The sequence below is a fragment of the Dipodomys ordii genome, unplaced genomic scaffold, assembly GCF_000151885.1.
Source record: "Dipodomys ordii isolate 6190 unplaced genomic scaffold, Dord_2.0 Scaffold91, whole genome shotgun sequence".
Lineage (NCBI taxonomy): Eukaryota > Metazoa > Chordata > Mammalia > Rodentia > Heteromyidae > Dipodomys > Dipodomys ordii.
In genome coordinates this window covers 4,645,608-4,665,468 of record NW_012267307.1, presented here as the reverse complement: position 1 = coordinate 4,665,468, position 19,861 = coordinate 4,645,608, and the positions used below count along the sequence as shown (strand labels likewise).

The window sequence follows — 19,861 nt, the reverse complement described above, 5'->3', positions numbered from 1 at the left end:
CCCCCAGGGCATGCTGGGAGGCGGGATCCCAGCCCCCAGGGCATGCTGGGAGGCGGGATCCCAGCCCCCTGGCCCTCAGGATGTGCAGATGGCAGGAGATCGCAGGGTCAGAGGCGGTAGCTGGGCCCAGCCCCACACCACACCCTCGAGGCCCGTTGGGCTTTGCACTCAGGAGCCGCCGCTGTCCTTCAGAGACAGGTGAATCCACTCACTGGGAAAGAGACCCGACGATGGTGCCAGCAGCAGCAGGCCCCTGCCCCCCTGGGCCACGCAGCACAGCCGCAGGGACAGTCCGATGGTCACCGGACTGGTGGCCTGGGAGGAACTGTCCAAGGAAAGCCCAGAGCAGAGCCCACCCAAGAGGAGAGGGGCACTGTCATGCAGAAAAGCATCTGCTACAGCTGCGGGGGGGAGGCGCACGCCAGGACAGACGCACACGCTCCCGTCAGCCCCTGTGGCCTTCTGCTTGTATGGGTAAGTCCGTATGGCCCACAAATGATGTCATAAACATCCACTCTCCACGTGGTCCCTGCCTGAGCCTAAGCAGTGGGACGCCACTGTATTGGTCCAGGTCCTTGCTCACAGGTGAGATTCTTTTAAATCAAGGAGAGAGGGTTTAAACACAGGGTCTCCTATAAGCGCCTTAAAGCAACACACATGCCATCTCTGTCCTCTGGCACCTCCCAGGGAATGAAGTGTGGGACAGGGACACGGTGGCCCTGGTAGAACGTACTGTGAGTGAAGGCAGGAGGCTCCAGTATTGGGGAGCACAGGCCACACTTCTCCCAGCATCTAAGGTTCGACCCTTATGAGACTTGAAAGGGCCGGGGCAACAGCAATCAGGAGGTACTCTTAGCAGCTCACGCACAGGGATGGGCCTGTGGGGGCCACCACTGACATCTCTCTCTGCAGAAGCCCGTGAGTGCTGCACCTTTAAAGCAGCATTTCATCATTACGCTACGACACCCACACATTCTCCTTGCCCTGTCAAACAGGCTAGGAGCCTATTTTTATGTCCCCAAAACGTAAGTGCACGCCAGCATCAGTGCAAGGATCAGACCGCAGTGTACTTACTGTTCTCAGGGGGCACATCTGGGACACAGGAGAAGCTGCGGAGCAGACTTCTACACCTGGCAGTCCGCTCTGGAGAGGCTGCACGGTCCACTGGGGAGGCCAGGCCTGCTGGGGCCCCGAGGCCTGGTCCGGGTGAAGGTGGCTCAGAGGCCACTTGGTGTCTTCCCGTTTGGCATCCACTCCTTTGGTGGAAAGGTAATGGAGAATTAGGAGATGAAGATGTGCGTGGGGGCTCTGGCAAGATGCTGCTTCCTGGTGCCCCAGGGCCCTTCCTAGACGTCTGTTCAATTCTGCCTGAGTGGACCTGCAGGACTGTGGTACACGGGCAAAGGCTGAGGAGAGGAGCCCCTCCAAGGAGCTGGACATGTCGAGAGGATATCTCCATTCACCACTCAAACCTGGGAAGTGGTGCTGAGGCTTGAGTGGCCTGAGAGGCTCAGGGATAGCGCCCAGGCCCAGTTCAAGCCCCACAACTGATGGAAAAAAAAAAACGGGCCAGGTGCTGGTGCTTCATGCCTAACTACTACTACAGCTGCTGGCAACCTCTCAGGAGGCTGAGATCAGTGGATAGAGGAACTTGGTTTGAAGTCTTAGATTCCATCTTCAATTAACTAGTAAAATACCAGACGGGGTGTGGCTCAGGCAGTACAGCATTGGCTGTGGACAGTCAAGCCAAATTGAGTGCTCAAAGCTGAGTCGAAGCTACAGTACCAGCACCAAAAACATTGAATACATTTTAATGAAAGGAAAAGGTGAGATTTAATGAGATGATTCTTAACTCCATAGGGAAATGTGAGAACAGTGAAATTTTTTTAAAAGGCCAGAAGAACTTATTCTTAAACCAGCTTGATGTGTGCATCTCATAGATAACCCCATATGAAGGAGAACGGGGGGTGTAGCTCAGTGGTGAAGCATTTACCTAGCACGTGCAAGGCCTTGGGTTTAGGCCCAGTTTGTTATGTTTGAGGATGATGAAGCAGCACTTCACACCAGTGTGAAGGCCTCCGTGAGCAGTCCTGAGACAACCGGAGCATGGACTGCAGACCTGGCTTTCCCCCAGAGTGTGAACTGCACACCAGGCTTCCACGGCATGCACCAACAAAGCAGACGTCAGGCTGGAAAGAAAACTACAGCGAAGGTGGTGAGGAGGCTGTGTCTGCCTCAGGGTTAGGAGAGGCCCACACCCTCCTGACACAGAACCACAGTAACCAGGGGAAAGTTGGCAACTCCCAGCATCAAGTAACAGAGATGAAAGACAGCTGGAAAAGTGACGACAAGTGAATAAGCAATACAGCAACTCCGTAAGTGAGAGAGGGAACCACCAGTAGAGAACTAGGGAGGCTCACGTGTGGGCAGGAGACAGCACAGACGCACGGGAGGCTGTCAGCTCATATCCAACCACCGTGCACGTTAGCACTTACTCACGCGAGTGAAAAACCACTTAAAAATCCTGCACAGGGATGTCCACATCTTTATTCATAATTGCCCAAGATGTCCTTCAGAAGAACACATCGTTACCCGTGGCCTGCCATCTAGCAGACTGACTGCTATTCAGAGACATGAAGTCACGTTGATGGGCACTGGTGCACTGCAGTAGAACCTGGCCAGCAGACTCTGACTCTGCTGTGAGCGCCTGACAGATCCCATGGTGGGACAGGGCCTGTGGGGTGGACCCGGTGGAGCACACAGGGAGTTTAGGGCAGAGGTGGTTCTGTGGGGGTCTACAGTGGTGGATGCCAGCATGCCTACCAGATGAATCCGGCGGAGATGACTGCCAACGCTTCAGCCACAAGCTTCTGGGGGAAAAGGCCATGATCAAGCGTTCCCCCACCCACACAAGCTGGAAAAGAGGCGGCTTGGGGGCTGGGGAGGAAGCTGGACAGCAGCTGAGAACACCCCCACACAACTGTCTGGTACCTGACAGCCACGTGCATGTTCCAGATGGAGTCTTGAAAGTTGCACTCACAATTGTGCTGGTATATTTCTGAGACAGACGTAGACCCAGCACCAAGGCCTTTTACTCTTTGCTTCCCAGGGAAAACAGATTTTGCGTATTGCTGTTGAAGAGTATTGAAGGAATCAAGCGCAGCACTGGGCCATGCTTGCGTCTGTTTGCCCAACACCAGCTCCTACACCCGGAATTAGGGACCCTCCTCCCCCTCCCTGCCCACCTCACTCAGGTGTGTAGACTCCTGGCTGTGCTGCAGGGGAGATTCAAAGGAAGACAAATCTGGGCTCCTACAGCATCTGGGGTCTAGCCATACATGCAGCTCTATCCACATCTCACAAAGTGAGTTGATACATGAAGATGAGCAAACTGGGATTGTGACTGCCACAGGTGGCTTAGAGGCGTGGGTAATACATAGCCACGGCCCAGTACTTTTTGCTACCAGTGGGGCGGCTACCACAGGAAAGCAAGCATTTGAACAATGCTGTCTTCAGGAGCCAGGCATGGCGATACATACAGCGGTCCAACGACATGGAGGCAGGGGTAGGAAGATCATGGGCAGCTGGCTGGGGTGGGTGGTGCGGGGGTGGGAGAGGGCTGGTAAAAAGCACAAGAGCCTTATTTGAAAAACAAACTAAAAGCAAAAAAAAAAAAAAAGAAAACCTGGCCAAGGGACAGAGTGCTTATCCAGTGAGGCCTTGAGTTTAAACCCAAGAGACAGAAAAAAAAAATTACACATACCAATGACTTTAAAAAGTCATTCACAGCCAGGCATGGGTGGCTCATACGTGTATTGCTAGCTACTCAGGAGGCTGAGATCTGAGGACTGCCGTTTGAAGCCAGCCTGGGTAGGAAAGTCTGAGTCTCTTACCTCCCAATTAACCACAGAAAAAGCTGTAAGTGGCGCTGTGGCTAAGTGGTAGAGTGTCAGCCTTGGGCAAAAGGAGCTCAGTGACAGCACCCAGACCGAGTTCAAGCCCCAGGCCCGGGAGTCATTCATCCAAGCAGACACCCCAGTGTTTTTCATCGTATGACAGATCCAGGACATGGCTATGGGCATTCTGGACCGCTGTGGACTTCCTCCCCCGTTACCCACAGCTCGGGGAGATCAGGCCCCTGGAGGGGAAGCTGAGAGGCTCTGCCGAGATCCCGGTGCACCAGCTGGGAAGAGCCACATGCCCACTCTGCCTCAAGGATGGTACATGCCCTGGGTTTGGCGGCCACAGCCTCCAATAAATGCACTCTGTAGCCACAAGCACCAGTCAGGACTGCTTCCTCAGGTGCTGGGAATGGCAATGACTCTGTATACCATTAATGTGGTCTCAAGATCTTCTGAAAAACTGCCCCCAGTAACAGGAGGACTAGCAGGCTCAGAGAAGCCAACCCTTTCGTGTGCATGTTTTCTCTTCTGCAAGTGCTGACGAGAAATCTGCTCGGCGACAGTCACCTCACACAAGATGATGTCCAGCTGGAGCTGAACTCTAGGCAAGCACGAACCTGAAGAGGTGGCCTGCCCACTGCTACCACGCGCTGGAGAAGAGAGCTTACAAAAAGCATCTTTATTAAATGAAAGAAGAATCTGCTCGGTGGGTCAAATAGGAAATATACAAAAACTTTACATCAGATCTCTTAAAGCACAAAGCCACCCAAGAACAGGGAGGCCCCATCTCATCAGGACACCCGTGGTGGAAGGCCGGCATGGCTGCTGGAAACCCAGGCTGCCGGGAGTCACGCCGAAGCCTCAGGTCACCTGCAGGTCCCCTAAGGGACCTGCCCTTGATGCTCTTTACAAATGTACGTTGCTCTGTTTCACTTAAAAATCCTTCAAAATTCTGACAGTTCCAGTTATAAAAAAAGCAGGACAAGATGCCAGGTTCCTGCTACATTGTTCTAAGTCTTGTTGGAGCCCCCAGAGTCTTCACCCCAAATAATATGCTGTGGCATTTAAAGGGAACTCCCCAAACCCCTTACTGCGCCAACAACCAGCTGCACACCCACCTTGCAGTGCAAGGCTCTGCTGAGCTCTTTGGCATAGCACACCGACCCCTGTAACTCTGTCACCTAAAAAAGTAGACTCTCCTATAGTTAAACTTCTTAAAAACACCCATTTCTGCAAAATAATGTGTTTCTGTTTGTGGAGCTCTGCAAAATATACATCTTTCTGGAGAAAAGGGACCTGGGCCGGGGGCTGGCACAGGGCAGTAGGTGGCCACCTCCGCAGGCCCGGTCACATGAGGTCGTTCAGCTCAGCCTCCAGCGCCGCGGCCATCTCGTCGGCCTCCGAGCTACTGCCCTCCTCGTCGTCGTTGCTCGACTCACTCGCAGCGTCCTCTTCATTCAACTTCCTCTTGTGGCCTCTGAAAAGAGAAGCAACACCACTAGGAAACGCTGGCTGTGGGCAAATCTGTAACTCAGCACTGTCATTTTCTGATCATGTCTGGGAGTTGAGGTCCGGGGCAGGGGGGGGTGTCCCCACCAGGGGTCAATCCAGGTTCCACATCAGACGGTATGGTGGATGACAGAGGGCCATGTGTGCAGGCAGAGACCACCTCAACCTTTAAAAAGCATACACAGGGCATGAGATTTTTAAGTTCATAAATAACCATTATAATGCTGGCAGTCACAACAAAGGAAAATGTGGCTAGAAGAGCAAGAGTGTGACCACACTGGGTGCGGGGTCCAGACTGCAGGTGGGGAAGGCCTCTGCTCATCAGGATGGAACACGGGAGTCAGCAACGTGATGGCACAAGGTTGCCTGTCTCCACCACAAGCCACCATGGACAGTAGCTAGCTGATTTTCCAAACAGAGATGCACAGCTACCTCTCTTTACTATTGCAAAGTTCCAAACACTATCAGAGTTGGTCGGCCAGAGAATCCAGAACATACTAAAAGCCAGTCCCGACAGCAGTGTGCCACAAGGTGAACTTGCTTAACAAGTCCAATTTCTCAGGCAGTTCTCACAAATCACTCTAATAAATGAACTAAATCAAGTACTAGCTCTTAGTACAAGTAGCCAGTACCTCTGAGAACAAAGATCAGCTCCGCCTCCAGAGAGTCTGAGACTGGAGCCTGCTACACGTGTCCTCCTAGTTTGTGGGTGGTCTTTTCATTCTTTCAACAGCATTTTAGGACAAGTAAATGTGATCTTTCTTTTTGGCTGGTCATGGGGCTTGAACTCTGGGCCTGGGCGCTGTCCCTCAGCTCTTCAGCTCAAGGCTAGCTCTCTACCACTTGAGCCACAGCGCCACTTCTGGCTTTTTCTACTTATGTGGTGCTGAGGAATCGAACCCAGGGCCTCATGCATGCAAGGCAAGCGCTCTAACACTGAGCCAACTTCCCAGCCTGTAAATGTAATCTTTTGTTTTATGGCCTTAATACTTTCAGTATTATGACTAAAAACTGTACCACATCGTCACAAAGATTTTCTCCTATGTTAACGTCCTTCATTTTGTGTGTGTATATGAGTGCGTGCACGTACACACGCACGCACACACAACATATGGGAAATGGGGCTTGAACCCGCTGATGCTGAGCTTTTTTTCTCTCTCAAGGCTAATGCTCTACCAGTTAGTTGAGCCACAGATCCACTTCTGGCTTTTTGGATCTAAGAGTTTCAAAGATTTTTCTGCTTGAGCTTTTTTTTTTTTTTTTTAATAGCATTTAAAAAAATTGTGATTAAGTGATCACACAAATTCCACAGTATTGTGAGATAGTGCTACTTAGTTAAAGTCACACACACATTCTCACCCTCATGGGGCAAATTGTCTTTATCATGGTCTATAAAGTTTCTGAGTTCTACGAGCTTTGACAGTACAGTTTTTTCTTGCACCTCAGGTGGTACGTACATTTCTTTCCTTTTGCTTCGTGTCAGCTCTTCCCTCTCTCCCGCTTGTTCCCTCCCTCCCATCGCTGTCATTGAGTTACTGAGTTTGTTTTGATCAATGACCAGTGCAGCTGATGGGTCCCGCTGTTGTATGTTTTCCCCTGTTTCTGTGTTGCTTAGGCTGGTTTTAAACCACAATCTTCAATTTCAGCTTCTTGAATAGCTAGGATGACAAGTGTGAGACACAGGTGACCAGCTGGTAATCTGAGTGAATTTCCATATTTGGACATTTGACTGCTGTAGAATTATTTGTAGGAAAGAAAACTGGGAAACTATGCAGAAATATACACATAAACACCTATGATTCAAATATACAAACACCTGTGAGTCAAATATACACAAAGACACCTGTGATTCAAATACACACATAAACACCTATGACTTAAAGAAATCTGCATCTTGAAACAAAAGAAGAAATTGCCCTAAAAGATGTATTTGGCTTTTGAAAAATAAGTATTTGTTTGGCAAAACAGACCACAAAGTTGCAGACACTAGAATTCCCAGACAGATGGCACATACAACTCAGAGAAACACACTTAAGCAGAACAAAGCAAGTGGAATCCCAGACAGAGAGTAAACAGGAAAGGGCAGAGGGCACGCAGAGCGGGCTCCTCAGCAGGCATCACCACCCCTGCCAGTGCTGGGTGCGGGGCAGGCACTCCAAGCCGGGTGACCTTTGGAGTGAGGTCTAGCAGTTGTCTGCTGACGGTGAACACCTCTGTCTGCAGGACTCTGTCCTACAAAGAAGCAAAGGCCCCAGAAGCTACAGAGCAGCTAGCTGGTGATGACCTGGATGCAGGACACACCAGACTCCAGAATGCATTTTTAATAAGCGGCGCTATGTGAGCCATGCAGGGAAGAACACGTGTACCCCATTCTCTTAAATCTGCTACAGTGGCAGGACCTGAACAGGCTACAGAACCAGAACTTCCACATCTTGAGAGCCAGGAAAGCCACCCTATGCATTCTGTGACACGGCTGATGCGTCTGTCCTGACGGTGTCTGAAAAGCCTGCAGACTTTCACACAGCAAGTCCTGGGCCAGGTTTTTTTGTTGGTTGTGGGTCTTGAACTCTGGGCCTGGGTGCTGTCCCTCAGCTCTTCAGCTCAAGGCAAGCGCTCTACCACTTGAGCCACAGCACCACTTCTGGTTTTCTGAGCGGTTTACTAGAGATAAGAGTCCCACAGACTTTCCTGCCTGGGCTGGCTTTGAACCTTAATCCTCAGATCTCAGCCTCCTGAGTAGCTAGGATGACAGGCGTGAGCCACCGGTGCCAGGCTCTCCTGGGGAGTTCTAACCAGTGCCACTGAAGCCCTTCATGGGGGGCTCAGCACAGATCCCGATTCCTCTCCAGGGACTAACCCTAGCAGTCAACATCACATTGATGGCGGCCATGCCCTCCCACCACTCCCCCCCCCCCCGCTTCCAAGCAGGATAGTGTGCGTCCCCTGGTCGCCACGGCTGCTAGGGTTCCCAACACTCTCGGGGACATCTAGTTCAGGATGCCCACTTCTCAGTGGTATCTGCAAAGTCCTGTTGGGACTGGCTGGCCCACTGTGTCCCCCATTTTTGAAACTGGGTACTAACAGCTCTGGTGTCACTGCCCCACGGTCTACTTCTCCCTCCACGCACGGTCCACCTCCCCTCCCTAAGTCATGGTGGAAGGTCTCTCTGCACCTCCTGTGATCCCTGAGCCCCACAGGCTGCTTCCTCAGAGAACAAGCGGCTGTCACTGACCACTGTCCTCCAGTCTGTGTGATGCAGTCGGGTGGCCCAGTCCACCTGACTCCCTGCCCTTGGGACAGTGACCTGATGCACTCACCGTCTGAAAACTTAGGCCCCACTTTTCATCCGTGTCTGCTTTCTATGCTTCTCTGTCCTCTTTCCCAGCTGTCTTGGGCATTAAGTGAGTGTTTTCTAATGTAACACTTTAACTCCTTAGGAGTTTCTTTACTGAATATTTTTGAAGTCCTGACTCTTACTACTCAAAATTCATACCTGCCTTATTTCTGCACCGCTCCAGACCCTCCCACTGGTTATAAAGCTGTTAGTACTTTACACGATTTGTGTCTTTGACACACATTTCTATCTGCCTCTCTGGCATCTCTTTCTGTGGGCTCTGTGCTGCCTTGCTGCCAATTCCTTACCCAACAGTTTTATTCCTACCTGCCTCTTCCGTGCTACTACTGGCAAGCACCCCATTTCTGCCCATCATGGCCAGCGGTAGCGATGTGCAGGCACTTTAGGAGAGAGAGAACAGGAGGGGAGCCCCCGAGGACAGGCTCCAGGATGGGGCTCTCATCTTCTGGGCTCAGTGTCTATCACTGGGCTGCCGCGCTCCTTCTGACAGCGTTCACAGTACTGGGAAGAGAGCCTTGGTGTATTCTGAGAGGAAATGGATATGGGAAACCTGGTGGAGGGCCCAACCTTGGGCTTCTGCTTCCTAGAAGGCTTCTTCCTGTGCTCCTGCTGCCTCCAGACTCTCTTCTTACCTTTGATTTTCAGTATTTTTTTTTTTTTTTACAATATTTCTCTGTGTTCAACCGATTTGTAGTATGTGGAGCTTCTGAGACATACATTTTTAAAGTATGAAAGGCCTTGCATTTCATCGAAGGAAGTGAAGAGGCTATGTGCTGTAGTTTGCTAATCCGAGAGATGGCTCAATCACTTCTGGGTAGACGAGGACGAGTGTACTCCCCCCCCTCTTCCTGCTGGAGCCATTTTCATCTTCAAGTAGTACAACGGTTCTGCAGAGGTGCTGGCTAGGGTGACCTAGCAGGCTGGGTCTACCGCCAACCAGAGTACTGCATCAAAGATCAAACTTTGTCAGGATGCATGCCATGCACAGGGAGAGAAGGATTAAGAAACCTAAATGTTCTGTGTGTTCAAACAAAAACCTCAAAATGTATTTTTCTTACTTCCAAATAAGAGCATTACTTGAGACATTTAAGAAAAATCTTGTAGTCCTATTATCTATAAATGGAATAAAAAATTAAACCAGCAGACCACATTCTCTAGCTTTCTCATCAGAGAAGCAGGAAGTCCACGGCTGACAGGCTATGCACATCATGAGCATGCCCACCTGCGCCCACCTGCAGCCTGGGTGGGGGCGCGGCGGCTGAGCTCATCCTGCTGGATGTGGAAACGTTCTAGTGCGGCACATGAACGCTGGCACGGGAGCCAGTGGGCCTGTGGCTTCTCTGTGAGCACTGCCATGGATGGCTCCGGTCTAGGGAGTGAGGGACAAGCTTCAGGAGGGAACAATCAGGGTCTACCACAGCCTGGGGAGTGCTTTGCTCTTCTGCTCTCAAGTTACAAAGTCATCAGAGCTAATTGCACACAACAAAGTCAAGTAGCACTGACAGCAGCAGCCTCTCCTTGTGGAGGAGCCAGCAAACTGACAGGCCTGGTCACTGCAAATCGCTTGATCTTCAATGCCCCACGATGCCTGTGTCCGATTCCACGGCCCAGGCCAGCTGTACCCGAGCTCTTCTGGCCATACCGGGTGGATGTGCTGAGAGCACTCACGACAACTTGGACAACTTCTAGGCTGGAGGCTGACTTGCTCTCACCACGCGGTGCTGAAATGGAGATGCAGAGCAGATGCAGAGCAGTTGGTGATTTGCTCGGTGAGCCCAGTGAGCAACAGCCGTGCTGGGACCAGAACCTCACCAGCCTGCTGCTCCCTCAGGACACGTCACAGCTGTCCCCTCCAGCCCGAAAGCCAAGGCTCTTTTCTAATTGTTACCTTGTGTATCTATGAATTTCACTTAGCCACGGAAAGTAATTTAATATAACCAGGCAGCAGGGACATGGGCTACTCAATTCAAAAGCAGCCCGTGGCTCTTGGGCTGGGTCACACTGCTTCACACAGCTGGGAGAGGCAGCCGCCACCAAGGAAGAGGTGTCTGCCAGCAGCATCCCCACGGGACCCTGTGGAGCTCCCTTCTTTTTAGACGGATAGCTAGGACATGCCACAGCCATCACGGCACATGGTGTGCTAGCAGCATGTAGACCCCTGCAGCACTCACAACTCTCTCTACCCTGTAGGTCCGCAAGGGGCTGCACACTCCTCTGCCCCCTCTCCAAACTTCCCTGGACCTCAACATTCTGCCCAAAGATGAAGACACAACCCAGCAAACAGCATATAACCACCCATGTGGGAAGGACAAGTCTCATGATGGCCCAACACAGCAGTTAAAAAAAAAATCTCTCCTAGATGGGCGCCGATGGCTCACGCCTGTCATCCTAGCTACTACTGAGGAGGCTGAGATCGGAGGATCACGGTTCAAAGCCAGCCTAGGCAGGAAAGTCTGTGAGACTCTTATCTCCAATAAACCACTCGAAAACCGGAAGTGGCACTGTGGCTCAGGTGGTAAGAGTGTTCACCTTGAGCTGAAGAACGCAGGGACAGCGCCCAGGCCCAGAGTTCAAGCCCCATGAACGACACACACACACACACACACACACACACCCCAAAAACAAACACTCTCCTAACACAACGCAGCAGCCTCTCAACAAGGCTGGCAAGTTGTCCTTACTGGTGAGCGCTGAGCTGATGGGCTCCGAGATGGGAACCCAGGCTCCCACTAAGCCTAGAGTCATCTCCACAGATGGAGCACTATCACCCTTTGCTGCTGCTGGTGAAATGGGACTGTGTGAATCAGCCATGCACTTTCTGGACTGTTCTTTACTAGTACAACAGTCCAAGAGCCAGGCCGGGAGTGAACCCAGCTGATCTGAGTGCTTCACAATGGGCACCTTCCTGCACTTCACCTGGGCCTGAGGCTCCGGTGATTGCGGACGTGGCTGTCAGAGGTGGACATCAGGGCAGCACCAGAGTGCATGAAAGGCCCTTGGCATGCACGGGTAAGAGAAGGCACTGGAAACCACGCCTACATCAGGCACTCAGGACATGCATACACTCCTCTGTAAACTGAAGTCCCACCAGGCTGAGCTGAGATTAAACTTTCTTGGATGAGGTATCTGGGGTTTTATGGATACAAGACACAAATATGAGGTGGTATGATCAGTACCACTGCAACTGACCAGGAGCCGCACGCTCAGGAGTGAGTAGAGGCTCCTGTCCTTCAGTGGTGCCCATCCGATATGGCCGGAGAACGAAGGCTCAACCCAGGGCCTGTGCTTACTAGGCAAGCGCTCTACTACATGAGCTCTACCCCAGCCGAAAGCTTTGGTTTTATTTTTTCCTGGTGGGTCTCCTGTTTTAGTCTGTCGCAGATCTTGGATGGTAAATATAACTGGGATGACAACTTGTTAGGGTCTCAGTAGCTTTTTGTCTGGCTGGCCTCAAAGCGAGATGTCTGGATGTCTACCTCCTGAGTAGCTGAGATTACAGACATAAGCCACTGCGCGTGCACAGTCTCCATACTTTCTTAGAAGACTTGCAGAAAAATGAGGCCAACAGAGGAAACATCAGAAAAACAGGAGAAGCTATTCCCAGGGCAGAGAGGGGCCAGACTTGGGAAGTGGTGGCACAAAGCCAGATGAGTACAGTGATGGGGTGGGGGGTGGGGTCAGGCAGGAAGAATTCCAAGCAAATACAAGATGAGACATTGAAAACAGCAAACATAATCACAGTGGCCTTACTAGATTCACTGAACAATCACTGTCAAATAAATGCTGATAATTCTATAATCCAAACACCAATATGACTGCATTGGCAGGATTGAGGAAAGAAGAGAGTTAACTTTAGTGTCTTTCTTCCACAGCAAGAATGCAAGCATAGCCAAATGTGGGCTGCAGACATGCATCCTGGGGTTCTCATGTGAGAAACGGACCTGGCTTCCTCTAGGGGAGGAGTGGCAAGGCTGTGTGTGTGACAGAGGACGGGGCGTGGGATCTTTCCTTTTAGCCCCGTTGGAGTTTATGCACGTTCGGCCACATGACATAAACATTTCAGAGCAGGAGCTTATTTGGAGTATATGCCACACACACAACATTTAAGAGCAGCGCTACAGAAATCAAGAGAAAACAGCAGAAGTGCAGGAGAGCCCTACGTACACATTTCATTGCACTTCAGATCAGGGGCAAACGCTAATAAATTGCCAAAGGATTATTAGTTGGCATTTAAGAGTTAGGTCCTTGTCTTATTTTACTAAAGTACATCTTAGTTTACGCAAGATTTATACATAAAAAAGCTAAAGGAAACATGGATCATCCCCAGGCTGGGAATACACAACAGCCACAGCTGTCACTACACAAGTGACCAAACCTCTGCATAGCAGAGTGTCAGTGGAATGGAACAATGACAAACTGGAGGAGCAGCACACCAGAAATGCGCGGATGCTGCCACGTTAGAAAGACTGGCCAGCCACTAAGAGGGCTGGCGAAGGCGGCAGCTGCCAGACACACAGAGACACTGTGTGTTATTCAGAATACGAGCTGACCGGGCCAACACTCGAGCAGGTGAGAGGGTAAGGCACAGACGCTCCCATGACACCAGCGACGACACACGTCTGTGGCAGTGGCCGCAGCACAGGCAGACCCAGGAAACGCATGTTGAGGGCACCTGTGCTATCAGCCGCCCTCGGAGAAACCCTGGAACACCGCCCACGCCAGTACTGTCATTTCCATCCACACAGACAATGACTGTGTGACACCGAAACCAACATGAATACGATGCCTTGAGTGCCCGAGGGCAGTGGAGAGGCCAGACAGGTTTCTCCTGCAGCCCTCTCCTCCTATGAATATGATTATCCTGGTGCACGTCCACGGTGGCAGTGCCACCACCGACGCTCCGGTCCCCATCCCCTTATCTCCTCTCCCGCCACCCGCCGGGCAGGACGCAGGCCAGGCGCCTTGAGCAACCCATCCCCAGACCCTGGGCTGCTTCGGCGGCCTCCCTCACCTGGGCCCCCGGACGCCAGTGGTGCTCTTCTCCCGGGATGAAGGCAACCCCGGAGGCTGCTCCTGCTGGGCCCCGGAGGCCTGGGGCTTTCTGGGCCGAGGTGCCTTGTCCTGCTCGTCCAGCTGCTTCTTCTCACTGTCGCTGTCATCGCTGCCCTCGCCCAGGATGTCATCAACCTGACAAATGGCAGAAAGTCAGTGGCTTGTGGCCTTCTGCAGGAGCTGTGTGACCTGCCACTCCCTAGGAAGGCAGCGCTTGGCTGTTCTCAGATAAGGGGAGCTCTCAGCACTATGCTTCAGGGGCCAGATATTTGCTTCTGCTTTCTACTTGAGAAGCAGAAAGCGGGCTGAAACTAAGCCAGCTCTAAGTGCAAAGAGAGGATAATATGGACGTGCAGAGACCCTTGCTGGGTGCAGAGAGGAGACCTCGGGGGAGGGACAGCGGCTTCCTGCTCACAGGCTTCAGTTCCAGTGTGCTGTGCTGGTTAATTTTATGTGAACAGCAGTGAGCCCTGTGGAGACCTGTGGCTTCCCGTAGGAAGCAGGACACGTCCCGGAGCCCGAGATGCAGCTACGTTAGTGGCTGACCACCTGACGCTGTCCACATGCTTTCTCTCCAAGTTACATCGGGTCTGGGACACATCACAAGGTGATGCCTCCACACTAAGTTGTGTGTCTGTGTGTCTGTGTGTGTGTGGGGGGAGGGGTGGGGTGGGGGTAGTGGGCCTGTCTAACTATGTGTTTTTCCTGGAGTTTGAACTTGGCTGCCCATTTGCTTAGCAGGCACTCTACTTCTGGAGCTACACATCCAACCTAGACTGTAATTCCTTAGTTATGCTTTCCATGTAGCTGGTATAACGGATGTGTACCACTGTGCTGGGCTGTTGGCCGAGATGAGGTCTTGTGCATCTTTACCTGGGTTGGCCTCAACTCTGATCCTCTGATCTCTGCCTCCCAAGTAGCTAGGATTACAGGCATAAGTCACTGGTACCCAGCTCTGCCTGGCACTTCTAACCGCAAGGACAGAGGATGAGGTGGTGGGCAGGTGCAGGACACAGGTCACCAGGAAGCTGGTATTCATGGACCCTTACTCTGGCCCAGCACTGCTGGAGGGCCACCTGTACCTCCACACCCATGCAGGAGGCGGTCAGCCCTGTGCAGAAGAAGCAAGAACAGGATCAGGGCCTGGACTCATCACTCTGGTCCCTGACCTAAAGCTCTCTGCTCCTGTCCTGTGCTGCAGAGACGGGCTGAGGAGGAGGGGGGAGTGGTGACCAGTGTGCTGGTCCTCCCGCACTAGTGGTGTCCATCAAGGGTCTTGGTGGACCCCCTTCAGGGCCCGCCTCCCCCCGTGCAGCTCTGCTCTAAGCTCTGTGGGGCTCAGACAGCCACAGGGTCCCTGAGATAGGAGGAATGGATATAGCCACCCAGGGGTCTTGAGGGACCCTCGGTGTGGCTGCCTGCTCCCAGATCCTGACCCCAAAAGGGTCTCAAATGCCTTGGCCAGCACCTGTGCATGCAGCTGGCCCTGCGGGCACTATTCTGCTAGCTGGCTGACTCAGAGACACACCTTGTACAGTCAACCCCAAACTGAAGGCACCCTGAATGTGAACTTACCTCCACCTTTCTTACTTCTACTCTCCCCCTTACACTTGACGCACAGAGAAGTTTCTGTCAGGGAATGACATCTACCTTTCAAAAGGCTTCCTTTTACAAAAAGGTAACAGTCATCTATAATGAACCATTTCAGGGCTTGTTTGGAGTTTCTGGCAGGGGAGCGCAGTTACTCGTATACCCCTGACTGAAGACCTGTCCTCCTCTATCAGGGATGGTTTTCCTCTTTGACCAAGCGCGCAGCTTTGGGAGGGACGCTTGTGGAGCGGTGGGGGGGAAGGGGACGCCTAGATGGCCAGATCAACCCTAGTGACCAGTGATGTTGCAGCCAGATCGCCCTCACATCCTATAATGAACTATGCGAGTGAAAAGATGCTAACAATTTTTTTTGTTAAAAACTTAAAAGTCAAGCATATAGAAAAAAAGCAAAATTCAATATATACTGAATCAATTCTTGAAATCTCTACCAAAGGCCAAGTATAGATAACATCAAATGTTGTCTATCTTATCGACACATAGAACACAGCTGTATCAACAAGTTTCTAGGAGGAGGATCTTTGAGAACTAATAAATATCAATAGAGCTTTTCACCCGAGAGAGTAAGGAAAGCCAACTGAGAGGGCACAAGGAAGAAGGAAGGAACGGGAAGACAAAGAGGTGGGGAGAGAGAACTAGAATGTGAGGTGGTGAGGAGGCCCACCCAGGGCTGGGCAGCATCTGGCAGAGCTCAGCATTGCTTTCTCTGTCTCTCTAGCTTGTGTGGAGGGACGCAGCACATTTGAGGACACAGGCTGAGACCAGCAAGGGACAAATGTGTAGAAGCTTTTAGGGCCAGACGCTGCCTGCGTGAGCTCTGGCCCCTCCTTCCTGCCTGCATCTGTGCTCAGTCCTCTCCTATGGCAGCTCCTCACCTTGCTCATGAGTCACAGTTTCTAACACACGCCACTAATAGGCCCACCACAGTTAAGCGACAAAGATGTCACCTTGTAAAACCTTTAAATATTTTTAAGACTGCCTGAACTGTAGCTACCGGATTCCAGCCCCGATGTGACCCCACACACACAATTCCTCCTTGTCCTTGACAGGGTAGGTTTTCTATCTGCACATCTTACACTGCTTGATCTGCTTTGATGGGAATGACTCGTGTGGACGTCTCTCCTGGCAGGCCCTGGGAGGACAGCCGGGAGCCCTGAGCACTTACAAATACTCCAAGGCAGGTGTGTCGGGAGCGGGGCACCTACCCATCACTCCTGGCACTGGTCTGGTCCTGAGGGGTTGTGCCCCGGCCTGTGCAGTTGCTCTGAGATGCCCCGTGCCACGCTGGACCAGGCTAGTGGCCTGGCCAAAGGCTGGCGGCAGTCCTGTCAGGTGAGGAGCCTTCCTGGTTCTACAGCTGCAGGAAGTCACCCCACCAATACAGGTGAGCGGGGAGGATGGCCCAGCTCCTGGAAGGAGCAAGGTTTGCTGGGAACGCCAGCAAACACAGAGCACTCCTGAGATGCTGGTACTCAATTCCTGACCCTGCCAATAGGAAACATGGAGAGCAAAGGTCCTTCTGCACCGTTCAACTTGTGGTACGTGTTAGGCAGCACAGAAAACCACTAGTGATTGAAATGTATTTTCAAGTAGAATGATGTTTTAACTAAGAAGCTATTTTTATGAACAGAAAACTCTGAAGGCCAGAGAGGAACTGTAGTGACAAGTGAAAAGAGCCCAACTTGGCAAGCAAACTCGAGGCATTCAGAAACTGCCTTTACGCGCAGATGCTGGCTGTGGGCAGCACACTCGTTCTGAAAAGGACTCATGCAAATCACACGCTCTTAACTCATGGAGAAAAATACTCAAAGCGAGATGGTAACACACCTTTTATGAAACAGGACAATTCCCTTTCTTGTAGGAAATGAATACTAAAGGCCAAAGAGAAAGGGAGAGTTCTCACTAGACATTCACTTAATAAAGAAAAACCAAAGCTGAGTGTACATACTTGATTTAAGAGGAGAGTTTTACCATCCCCAACACTCAAAGTGGCCAAACAACTTCTCCTACCTGGATAATACAGTTTACAAAAACAACTCATACTCAACGATTTTAGTTAACCTGGACAATTCTGTAAGATCTGATCATACCTGCAGCAAAGGCAACAGCTGACACAGAAGGAAGTTTACTGCTGTAGTAACAAATATCACCTGAATATGAACATTGACTTTGAACCTAACCTTCACACAAGTAAATAGTACATAGTCGTAGGTAGGGATCTGGCTCTTTACTTTCTTGGACAGGCTTTATCCTTTTACTATTTCCGTAAAGATGCTGATACCCTAGCAGGTGTTTGAAGCTGAATTCATCACACACACACCAGCTCTAACACACACAGGTATTGAGAGACGATTCTCACAAACCACCATGAAACTGTTTAACTTCAGTTCTCACTAGCTGGCACTCATCATCCCTTCTTGGGTTCCCTAACAAGTCCTCAGGTGGCAGCTCAGTGCCATCCAGCTGCCAGTGGATTACAGGTCCTCAAGGACACAGGTCCAGCTCCCAGGGGACGATGTGCTCTTGATTAGAGTTCCCTCCTCACAGAAAGAGCAGAGATGCCTGCTCTTTCGTTTGCAGGTTGGCCTTCTTAAAACAGCTGATCAAATATATCGATTACAGAGCAAGGGAGTAGGGAAATGAATGACAACATACGCATCTCTACTCATTATTGTTACATCAAAATGACACTTTCAGGTACTTTGGCAGTCTCAGTTTGTTTTTATTTAATGGTAGTGTTGCTAATCATCTAAATATAAAGTCTTAGCACAATAATAAGTCTGTTTCCTAAAACACAACCAAAACTGTGAGAAAAAGAACTTTCCAACACGAATCTTTTTCCTGGAGTACCGATTTGGAAGCCTGAGACCTGCTCAAGTGCAGGATCTCCTAGCCTTGTCACTGGCTGAAAGCCCTCTCAAGACAGTGTGTAAGCTGACAAGGTCATGGGGCAGAAGACCCAGGTCAGTGCCCGTGTGGGATGAGAGTCACGGAACGCACCCCGCTGTCCCCCCAAAAGGCTGAAGATAGCTGCCACTCACCCCTTTAGGCTCTATTACAGTCACCCATTCCTCAGCCTCCCCTAACCTCACCAGAAAGTACGTCAGATCGGAGGCTAACAAGGTGTGGCTCCACGCTCATGCAACTCTACACCTGGCCAGTCTGCACTGGAGGAAGCTGACAGCCTTATACCACATTCTGGAAGGTTCCAGCTACCATTTTGTAAACTTTTCTGGTCCTCCCCCCTCCAGGACTCCACAACAAAGGCTGGCGGTCGGGACTGCCGGGAGGTCTCTACAGCAGTAACCCTTTCTCTTCTAATCTGTCTCCTTGCTGGATTCCAACTTCACACCTGCCACCTTGTCTACCTCCATCATTCTGCTTGCCATAGTTACTGTATTTTCATTTTGAAACTGGCTCTTTGCTGTAGTTTCTGGTTGAAAACTTTTAGCTCACCTTTCCCTTCAGGATGGGTCACCTTTTAGTACACAGGGCCAAGTGAACCACATTAAGTTCTCATCCTATGGTTCCCATGTTGGGTCATTTCAGGGTGGTACCTGGCACACTGCTCCTTGGGCAGCACTGACTTGCCCTCTGTGCTCTTAAGTTCATTTAGAAGCCTCTGTGCCACTGGGGTAGATCCCAGGCCCATTCTCCAGCAACAACTCTCTTACTGGGTCAGCTCTATGGGTACTGGTCCACACCGGCGACCTTGGGCGAGCTGAGTCTTGTGTGGGCTCATCATACCCAGCATCACCCACTAGGGGTGACCCACCCCTAGTGCCAGGCAGCTGCAGTTCCACGTCTGAACTGTGCCACCAGCTATACTAGACGGATTAGTGACTCTCATACCACACGGTTCCTTGGGCTCCTGTGGCCAGAGGTGAGGCTCTGAGTTTTAGGCACCGTGAGACTGGCTTCAGGGTGGTATCAGGAAGATAAAACCTGTCTCCAAAGGGAGCTGCAGTCCTGCTATACAAGGTGGGTCTGGGAGACCACAGACTTGCCCTTGCTTTGCATCACGGCCCCTTCCTCCTCTGCCCGCCGCCGAGCCCTCCTCCATGCTCACCTCAGGTTGCACCAGACCTGCCCGGCTTTGTCACCTTGTCCAGCTTGCAAGCCACCACTGATTTTCCCCTCCAAGTGATTTTATTTTGGTGCTGGTACTTGGCCTTGAACTCAGGGCCTGGACGCTGTCCCTCAGCTCTTTGGCCTTTTTACTTAAGGGTATTAGCACTCTACCTCTTCAGCCACACCTCGACTTTCCTGCCCAGGATGGCTTCAAACCTCTTTCTTTAGGTCTCAACCTCTGTAGCTAGGATTAGAGGTGCGAGCCACCACCAACCCTTGATGTGAAATGTTCTTTTTTTTTTTTTTTGTCGGTCATGGGGCTTGAACTCTGGGCCTGGGCGCTGTCCCTCAGCTCTTCAGCTCA

The 19,861-nt window shown here is 51.3% G+C and overlaps 1 protein-coding gene across 7 annotated transcripts in view; it reads right to left on the bottom strand.

Moving 5' to 3' along the window:
• The window catches only part of Ctdp1 (CTD (carboxy-terminal domain, RNA polymerase II, polypeptide A) phosphatase, subunit 1), a 68,011-nt gene that overhangs the window by 14,321 nt on the left and 33,829 nt on the right, over window positions 1-19,861 (bottom strand). The window contains exons 12-13 of one of the 7 annotated variants that reach the window (XM_013026136.1): window positions 13,778-13,953; window positions 4,793-5,379 (exon numbers count right to left, since the gene is read on the bottom strand). In XM_013026136.1, the coding sequence (XP_012881590.1) occupies window positions 5,250-5,379; window positions 13,778-13,953 (306 nt within the window). In that variant the 3' untranslated portion in view covers window positions 4,793-5,249. Of the gene's footprint in view, window positions 1-4,792; window positions 5,380-10,030; window positions 10,488-13,777; window positions 13,954-14,691; window positions 14,930-19,861 lie in introns of those variants that run through there. The other 6 variants (XM_013026135.1, XM_013026140.1, XM_013026137.1 and 3 more) reach the window with 6 other exon arrangements.